Source organism: Camellia sinensis, chromosome 8, assembly GCF_055761805.1.
Source record: "Camellia sinensis isolate YWXY chromosome 8, ASM5576180v1, whole genome shotgun sequence".
Classification (NCBI taxonomy): domain Eukaryota; kingdom Viridiplantae; phylum Streptophyta; class Magnoliopsida; order Ericales; family Theaceae; genus Camellia; species Camellia sinensis.
The window spans coordinates 17853797-17864363 of NC_138968.1; the positions used below are offsets into that span (position 1 = coordinate 17853797).

At 33.1% G+C, this 10567-nt stretch overlaps 1 protein-coding gene across 1 annotated transcript; it reads right to left on the reverse strand.

Annotated features, from left to right (window-relative positions):
* Positions 1 to 4153: 4153 nt before the first annotated feature.
* LOC114299612 (uncharacterized) lies at positions 4154 to 8143 on the reverse strand. Its single transcript, XM_082882148.1, has 2 exons — positions 7948 to 8143; positions 4154 to 6875 (listed from the first exon to the last, which is right to left on the reverse strand). Exon 2 carries the CDS (start codon positions 6691 to 6693, stop codon positions 4540 to 4542), a length of 2154 nt encoding a protein of 717 aa, XP_082738274.1. The 5' UTR covers positions 6694 to 6875; positions 7948 to 8143; the 3' UTR covers positions 4154 to 4539.
* Positions 8144 to 10567: the final 2424 nt, after the last annotated feature.

Here is a 10567-nt window from a genome sequence, read left to right on the forward strand (position 1 = left end):
ATGTGCCCCTTGTTCCGTGGTATTAATAATTATTCTGTTTTGTTCTGTTAGCCGACACAGTCAGATGCAAAAATTCTGGCACGGAAATTAGCACCTAATCTGACTTTGGTTTGCAGAACTTGATTCAATTGTAAAATTTTGGAATTGATTTTGGATCTTGTTTTGTTCTGCTGTTTCAGCAGAAGCTGCTATGTTTTTAGGGTGGAGTGGTCGTTTATTTATTTTTTGAACTCAAAGAAACAACAGAATACTCTGCATGAGGAGTAAAAACCATCCAATTTGCAGGTAAAGATTGTTGGTACATGCAGAGGTTCTGCTGTGAGCCAAAAACGGTTTTGTTTTGTTTTTGTGTGCATGTGCGGATGATATTATAACGTAGTGTATTTATTTGTAATGATATTTTGTGGATTAGGATGTCCTATTGGCCACAATTGATAAATTATTACGGGTACAATTCTCTTATGTGCATGATATTAATTATGCATAACTAGGGCCGAGTAAGGAATTCGAAAATTTGTAAATTGAATCAGTCCAGTCCAATTCTGTAGGTTTGGTTTGATTTTTTTAATCTGTAGTTCGGTTCTGGTTTGCAAAATTGAAGAACCGGTCTTCATGGATCAATTTCGGATTTAAATTTACGGTTTCAAATTGGAATTGAACCAAATAGGAGGAATTCATATCGTTTCAGTGTTCTCTTCTGTTTTCTATGCTGTTAGAACTGATTTTTTAAATTATTTAGCATAGTTTTGTAATTGTTGTTGACAAAACAATGTTTATTTGATAGGAGTTTCATGGTTATTACATTTTGAATAATATGTTTATTTATTAGATATTATGTTTGTTTAAGTTAATGGTATAAAAATATGTTTATGTTTCGAAAAATCATGAGTAGATTAATATTGAACAATATTTGCTAAATACTAGTTTGTTTGGTAAATGTTATATGATTTTTCTTGTGAATATATTATGTGAAATTGCAATTTTAAACTGAACCGAACTGTGTTTAAATGGTTTAGTTTAGATTGATTTTATGATTTAAATGAATTGATTTGGTTCTAATTTTTAGGGCAAATTACAAACACTCTCTCGAGGTTTGGTAAAAATATAGATTCTCCTCTGAGGTTTGATAAATTACAAATTGCTCCCTAAGGGTCAAATTTTCCTAACAAATTAGGGGAAATTAGGAGGAATCTGTATGAAAATAAAAACTTCTGGAGGCAATTTATTATGGAAATATAAACCTCAGGGAGTGATGTAATTTCTCAAACCTCAGAAGGAATTTGTATTTTCACCAAATCTCGAGGGAGTGTTTGTAATTTAACCTAATTTTTATGAAACCGTAAATAACAGACTAACTATGATTTTATCTCAAATCAAATCAAATCAATTGGGACCATATTTACCCTTATACATAACCACTTTTCTTCTCAAGTATAAGTCTACAAATTTCTAGGCGAAAAATTTATTAAAATATATAATATTTATTTGTATAAATAATATTTCAAATATATATATATATATATATGTTCATGTAAAGCGTTTTATTCAATGGGATACTTTCGAATGGGATTGAGTCATTCTTTGGTAGCGATTGTTTTGTTTTATTTTTGAGAATACTTTTTTTTGGTTTTATTTGTGAGAATTCACGTGAGCAGGAGGATTTAAAGTGTATTTATTGATTATTTTATTTTTTTGCATTTATGAAAGTCAAATGAAAATAGTTCTGAAACATAGGGTTGGTAAGTAACTCTGATACAAAAGAGAATCCCAAGAAAGAACCAATTCTGAAACACAGAGAGTTTGACAGTCAGAGAAATACCCCTTTCTCACAACCAACCTGACTGAGCCCAAGTACATGGGACTTAGATCAAGTAGGGTACAGTCAGTTAGAAAAAAAAGAAATTAATTAATATACAAAATTCATAAAATTGAATTATAATATCAAGGGATTTTTTTTGTAAGAAATTTATTCAATATATATATATATATATTTTTTTTTGTGTGTGTAAAAAATTTACTCATTTTGTTGTTGTAAAAATGGGCTCCATCATCTTTGTTTATTCTCTCAAATCACCAAAGCAATTATGGACACAACAAAGCAACTAAAGGCAGCTTGCACTTGGCCATGTGGAGTGAAAACCAATGGTTGCACAGTGCACATGCAAAGAAAACTTTAAATGGAGGAGCAATGTTAAGGATCCTTAAAAAAAATTATTATAATATTCACATGTAGTTACTAGGAGTGTGAAATAAACTTTGGCGAATCTGTCACCTTGCACCAACCATGTGGTTTGAGAAAGTGAGCGGGTTGAATTGAATAAGTTGGGTGATAAAAATTAGTACATCAATAGGGTTGTAGGTTAAAATTTATCAATCCACTAAAAAATCGAACCCACTAATATACCGATTTAACTGGCTTACATGCATATGTAAAATTAATAATTTTTATCACTGATCTACTAATCCTATTAACCAATCCATGATATTAGTACATTATTGGTTGTTCAGTTGAATTAGTAAAATAAAGGGTAAATTATAAATATACCTTCTGAAATTTATTTAAAATACAAATTATTCCCTGTAGTTCGGAAAATTACAAATATCTCATTGTCAGAATTTTTTATTTAACAAAATTAATTGAAAAAATGAAATTTCTAACTATTTATCTATACAATAATAAAATTATCTGAATTATTAATTGAAATAAAATTTTAACATTATTAAAAACTGTTAATTAACTTGATGATTTATTAATAAAATGACCTATTTGTTATGAAATTAGAAATCTTAAGGGACATAATGTAATTTTTAGAGCCACAGGAGATAATTTGTAATTTAAGTAAACCTCAAGGGGTGTGTTTGTAATTTACCCTAAAATAAATAATTCTTTTTATCCACATTTGTTTTGCAATGAATATAAAAATATATAATCCAAATCATATGTTTGTTTTGTATTATTAGTTGTAGGATTAAAAAATTCGTAAATTTTGTTGGATAAAATGTCTATCGAAATCTAATATGAATAACAAAAATTACAACCAAACAATAAAATACAAATCTTATGAATTAATAATCTCAATCTTATGCTACAATTTGTCTAATCAGACATGCCCTAAGTACTTGAATCTGTTATAACTATGACAATAGTGATAACATGGATTTAAGGATATCAGGAGCCTTGCAGCTTAGTTCTCTATTTCATTTTCATGGCTAGGTACATCATCTAACTTTGTTGCACATTGGGTATGCTATGCATTTAGAGATGGCAAAACACAGTCAGAAATCATAAATCCGTTCAATTTTACCCGTTTTAACCCGTCCAAATCCATAAACAAGGTTAAATTAGTTGCATCCAGTGAGCCCATCTACGGTTGGGTTTGATTTGATGTGAATACCCGTTAAATTGGATAAAAAACAAACAATGGAATTTACCACCAACACCACCAATCCTTACCTGCAAATTGGATTATTTTTCCACTACACTAAAAACATGAGACAACAGAAGAACAGAATTCAGAATCAATTCCCAGATTTTCACGTAGTTTTTTTTAAGTCGGTGTCAGATTAGGTGCTAGTTCCATGCCAGAATTTTGCATCTGATGTATTCCGCGGGCAAACAGAACAAAGCAGAAACGACAATGCTACGTAGCTCAAATTTTGTGGCTCAAAAGTGGTTCAAATGGCCAAAACGACGTCGTTTTGAGTACAGAACAAAATAAAAATGGCCAAAACGACGTCGTTTTGGCCATTTGAGCCACTTTTGAGCCACAAAATTTGAGCTACGAGACATTTTCCAAGCAGAACGACAATGCTACGTAGCTCAAATTTTGTGGCTCAAAAGTGGTTCAAATGGCCAAAACGACGTCGTTTTGAAAGGTCACCATTATCCCAACCTTTGTTTCTTCCACAAAAAACTACTCCTTGAAAACACTCCTGAGCTCTACAACCATATAATAGCAAGAACACAACTACCTGAGATGGATATAGACAAGCCGATGATACAATATAATTCATCTTAGAATAGGTAAATCGATTGAACAAATCAATGTGAGGTACAAGAAAAAGATAGGTTGCTCATTAGTATACTTGATTGATCATAAGGCAACCAACGAATGGTCCCTTGAGTATAAACTATTTACGATGAGCAGGAAGATAAGTAGAAAACCCTATTCTTAAGAGGCAAATCCAATAGGTAAGAGAGCATTCACATTTGACCAATAAAAATTAAACAAGAATCATGTATTTCGATCCTATAAGCTAGTATTCAATTTGCAGACAAAACTGCGGTTAGACTTGACTTCGTGAAAGCCAATGCATAAGTTCTATCATTGTCACCAAAACTTCGTGAAAGCCAATGCATAAGTTCTATCATTGTCACCAAAACGTCCTCCTCTTTTAATTCTAAACCATATAACTAAAAACCAAACTCACACTGTATCTCCAGCAAACTTCATGTTCTGCTTCAGCATTTTTCGGCATTATCTACCACGGCAGCTTCCTTGGCTACTTCATGGTGTCTACCATCTCTCCTTCCTTGGTTTATACACCATTCTCAACCATCTGTTCTTCCTTGGCCTCTGTGGTATTAGTCACAATCTCATCTACCCCAATTTCTGAGACACTCTGTGACATCTCTTTTCCAGCTTTCCCATCATTAGCTTCTGTAATTGCCTGAAGAAGTTCCAAAGGGGAAGCTGCTGGGTCCAGTTCCAGGCAGCCCTTTGGAGCATTTTGAGCTTCTTGACCTGTGAGCAAATAGTGTGGGACTTGATGAGAGAATTGAAACATCTCCTCTTTTGGTATTCTCCTTACTTTCTCGGGGTCTGTATTTGGACAAAAGACAGTCCTGAAACCAGCGACCTTGATAAGAGGAGCAACATACACGCCTTGATCCTCATTATAGTCAGCAAGCACTTCCACCATCTCATACTTATGTATCACTTCATCTGGAGTATGCTCATTCCAGTCAGGGGACCAGTTTCTGTAGACAGCCCACACATCCCCCTTCTTGGGATATATGCCAACAGTCCCACGTGGACCTTTTTCCCACTTAACTTTGTGGGAAAATGAATTTAGAGACTCGGTGAATTCATGCTTGCCAACCCTCAAAAACCCACAAGTTTTAGAGAAACCAGAACCTACCCAGTCTGTTGTACCAAATTCACTGGTGTTTTTTGAGTTAAGCCAACTTATCTGCATCTTAAATGGCTTAAAGGATATCACCTTATGAATCATAGCATAAAAACGAGGCATGCCATCATCATCATCATACGCAGCCCAAACTTGGTTATCTTCAAAAGACCTTTCTGTCCGGTCCTGGTCAAAATCATGAAAATCAGGATCAGGTACATTAATTGACATAAGTGCAACGCCCTTTTTATCCACATCATCAGCAGAAGTGCTAGCAAAACACTTCATGGATTGGTCTCTTTCCATAGAACGAGACACTCCATTCCCATTCAGTTCACGGGTGTCGCCTTTTACAAAACTTTTCTCTTTTTCTTTTTTTCTGTCTACAGCCTTGGTTATAGTCTCTGCGCTCCATTCTTTTAACTTAGTAGAAATCTCAATCCGAGCCTTCGCCATCAGCATGTTCCTAAGTTCAAGTGGCGTCAACTCTCTGGTACCAAGACCACCCTTTCTTAATCCGAATAAGCTTCCCATGCCAGTTCCACCATAACCATTATCATCTAGCCCTTTTCTCTTTTTCAAGAGACTCTCCCAGCCACCAACAGTCTGTGTTTCCTCACGCTCTCTCTTCATTTTCTCATTTGCCATCTGAACAACATTTGCAGCTACAGAAGATGAGAAGACTGTGGTACCAACACCAGCAGTTCTAGCATATGGACCCTGCTGAACTTTAGTGTGGTTAAATGAATTAAAACCTGACGACCCTCCTGGTTCTGATCTTCCTGGATCAAATGTATTACCATTGGTAGCATGATGACCTGGATTCTGATACCTTTGGCGAACCGACGAACTAGATGGCTTGGAAAAATTAGTAGGTGGAGCCGTCTCTGATGCTAAAAAAGGCTGATGACAATTGGGGCAAAGGAGAGTATGGTTGAGATATATCCTAAGATACTCATAATGCATCTTGCATCGGTGGCAAATAGTCCAAAAAGTATCAGTTCTTGGATAGGATGGAGGCGGAACAGAAGTGGGACGCATCCGGGCAGTATTGTTCTGTGCCTTTACATTTGAAGTTGCACTGTTTGGGAAATTATGAAAACCATTTGCATTGGAGGGTGCAGATTGTCCCCCACTCTTGGTTGGAACTTTCTGTTGGAATCCTTTTAAACTCCTCCTTTGGTTATATGCTAACCTCTTAGGCTTGTCAGATAACAAACTCCACGCCTCCGAAAGAAGCTTAAATGCCCCATCTGCACCAACAGCTTTGTTTTTATCAGGGTGAAGCATGAGAGCCAACTTCCTGTACTGTTTCCTTATTGTCTCATCATCAGCAGAGGGGCTTACCCCAAGTACACCATACCAATCCACTTCTCCGCTAATCTTATTCTCGGCAGAGATGTACACATCAAGTGTCATCAACATCTGGGAAAGACCCTCAAGCCCAGGATACAAAGCTTGGGCCTTCAACACAAATTTCTTTGCACCAACAAAATCCTTCTCTGCTAACTTTCTCCCAGCAATTACTTTTGCTCTGATGGCCTCATCTTTATTGCATTCCATAATTTGTAGTATCAATCTCAATGTTCACCTAACTATTTATCTTCCCTGTTTGGTAGGAACAACAATATTGATGTCAAAAAGTTAGCTGGAACTCAAGCACAAGTATCAGATGCTACATACAACCTAAGGGCCTCCAACATTTTAAACAAAGAGGCCCTTTTCATAGTCCAATACCCAATTACCTGATTCAAAACAAAGATAGAACAAACTCATTCTCAGAAAAATTAATAAATTAGAAAAAAAAGTAACAACTTTTTCAAATGAGAAATTAAAAAACTAAAAAGAACAAACATTCTTGCCAAACTTAGAAACAGTAAGAGCACATTCATGTCAAACCTAACTAAAGCCAAATGAATCTCAAGTGACAATTACTGTTTGAAAACCTTTTAATTTTTTTTATTCAAAATCACATTTCCATTGGGCTCCTAATTCCATCAATCCGGTGAACTGATTTGGAAACAAATCTCACTGGTTTGAATTCATATTAGACTCTTTCTTAAAAACAAAACCACTTCAAATGTGTCTTAGATTTATATTTCATGTTGGCGAAAAGACAACTTTAAATTCAGATCTTCCAGCCTTCTGCGACTAGAAATGTGGCAATCTACCATAATTATTGGCCAAGTCTATACAACGCTATCAGAGTGTGTGTGCATATTTATCATTGATACTGACTCCAAATTTAATCAAATTTTTAATTTTTTTTAAAATTTTTTTTATACCATTACCAGATCTAGGGAGCCCAAAATTCATGTGCACAAAAAGCAACTTGATTAGTTTCATTACCAAGACAATCTTTGTACGATTCAATGCAAAACTTATGTGCCTTATTCGCGATTTAAAATCCAAATCCCGGTATTCGTGAAAAAAAGTTCATTTTGAATCACAATAGTGAAAAAGGGAAACCTTTCGTTATAGCAGTCCTATAAATTCGGATTACAAGTGTTCACCACCATGGAAATGTAACTTCGAATTAACACCAAAAACAACCCAATTAACGAAACTCTTCAGCTACAACAAACTTGAATAAAAAAAACAACAAACATCATATACAAGGTCAAAATTCACAAAATTGAGATTCGAACAACAAAACTCAACACGGATCTATCAAAATTGAAGTGCCAAAACGACTCAGCAACGGATCCGAATTCTCACAATCAGTACCACAAACTGAAACCCTAGAATCAGTGACACCATGTTCTTCAAATACAATGTTCAAATTAGAGAGAGAAGTGACAGTAATCGAGAAATTACCTATATGATGATGAGCAAATTTGAATCAACCATGTATTTGTTGATGTAGAGGTGTGTTGACCATGTGTGTTTTCCCACCAAATTGAATGGGGAAAAGGCCCAAAGAGAAGTGAACCCTTTGGTTGAAACCCCTGAGACAGCCTAAGAACACAACCCAATTCAACTCCAAAATGCTTTAAAATATCATAAATTGGGTAAAAGAAAGTAGGCATGGGCTTGTTTTATATATATTTTTTGCTTCCAACCTTTTTTAACCTTAACCCAAGACCTTAACTAGGGTTACTTTTTAACTCTTGAGTTTAGAAATGTGTTTTTGTTAAAAAAGAAATATCTACATTCGTCACGCAGTCTCAAAAAATTACTTAAAAAGTTATCTGAAATAAATTATGTAGACCATATTCATTACATGGACTTAAAATTAAAAACGTTGATTATATTGATCTCTTTTAAAATTTAAAGAAAACACAATAAATTATATAAGTTACGTTTGATTTTTTTAAAATTTCAATTCATATAACACATAATTTCATTTAATAAGCAAATGTTAGTCACATAAATGAAATAATGATATTTTTCTAGTGAAATGCATATTTCACATTGTTTATCTTTCTGTCTTTACTCCATTTGCATTAATTTCGATCTTCTTAAATTTACTAAAAGAGAAATTGGTATAATTATACCAAAATTGTAAAACTTACTATATTTTGGTTAAATCTTTAAGGCAAGTCAGTTGATGGGGTCAATATTATACAAGTTTGAATTTAGATCATGATATACTTAATTTTTAGATAATTTGTTTAGCTGCCCATTCTGACTCTATAACTTTTTTGGAAGTGAAAAAAATAGACAAATTTTATTTTATACAGAATGAATTGATTTAGAATTTTTAATTATAAAAATGCCACTTTTACATCTTGAAGTTACAACACTATGAATATATAAAAAAAAAAAAAAAAAATTCTTTGATAAATCTATAATTTAATCACATGATACAAATTTTTTCAAATCAATTGTTGGACTCACATATTTTGACACGTTTATTACTTTAATTAAAGTAAAGCAAGTTAAATAAAACAAAATTATATAAAATGTCTATTATTGTAGTTTATAATTTTGAAAATGTCATTTACACATCCTTATATTTCAATTTTTATATAAAAATTATGATTGTGATCTCATTTTTCATATGGTTGCAAAATAACTCTAAGAAATTTTACCTACTAATGAACAATAAATTAAGACAGTGATTGCTTTGATTCAATGATATGAATTAGTTAGAGTGAATCCAATCTACATAAATTTTTTTGAGTCAAGTACTAGATATCCAAAGTAAATTCTCTATTGATGATTGCTAAATTTTTAACTTTTTACTCTCTCACAAGGTAGAAAGGCTTGTGAGTGGAACCACTAATATAGCAATTTCTTTTGTATATGTTTTCATATTATCCTATCCATTCTTCACTAAACAAAAGTTAAGTCCCATCCACCTGGTAGAAAGTTGATCCATCTATGTAAAAATCTAAGAAGCACAGATATGTATCCGATATACACTGTTTTGGGTTCCGAAAATTGGGCACAAAAAATTAAAAAAAAAAAAACCTTAATTTTTTATAGCAATTATACTAGTTGACATAAAAAAAAAATCCACTTGAAATTGAAAAAATCCAGATAAAGTTTGATGAAAATTTAAAACTAATAGTTAGTTAATGTGATGAATTATTTAAACTAAATGGATGATTGTTTTTAGGGCAAATTACATATACCTCCCTCGAGATTTAGCTAAATTACAGATATCCCCTGAGGTTTCGGAAATTACAAATACCCCCATGAGGTTTATATTTTCATAACAAATTGTTCCATGAGGTTTATATTTTCATAACAAATTGTCCCTAATTTGTTATGAAAATATAACTTTCAAGGGGGTATCTGTAATTTCTCAAACCTCAGGGGGGTATCTGTAATTTTGCTAAATATCAAGGGGGATATATGTAATTTGGAAAAAACAAAAAAGTCAATTGATATGATGAATTATTTTAAGTTAAGGATAAATTACACTTTGCACCAAATCTCATTTTGGTCCTCACACATAAAATTGAAATAGGCAACCCCTGCACTTTTGGTTAAATCTCACTTTGGTCCCTACACATAAAACCGTGACAGTTAACCCCTTACACTTCTGGTCAAGTGTCAATTTTCTCCTTATGTTATTCCATTATTTAAATTTTTAATAAAATCCAGCTATGTAACAACTATGTGACTACAAAATGAAGGTAAGAGAGGAAAATCATTCTCATTTTCCATCAATATATACTTTGTGAAAAACAAAGTTTCATTATTCCAATTTTTACAAAACCCTAATTTATCTCCTTAATCGTTCACAATTTGCGTTTTGTTTTAGCTGAATACAATCAAAATTTGATGTAAATTTTAGGACGAAACGTGTATAGACGGGAAATTTGGGTGATTTTTATCTTTTCATCTCATTTTATAGTCATATGTTTGTCATACTACTGACTTTTGTTAAAGACTTATATGATGGAATAACAAAAGGGAGACATTGACACTTGAATGGAAGTGCAGCGAGTTGATTGTCACGATTTCATAAGTGTAGGGAGTTAAC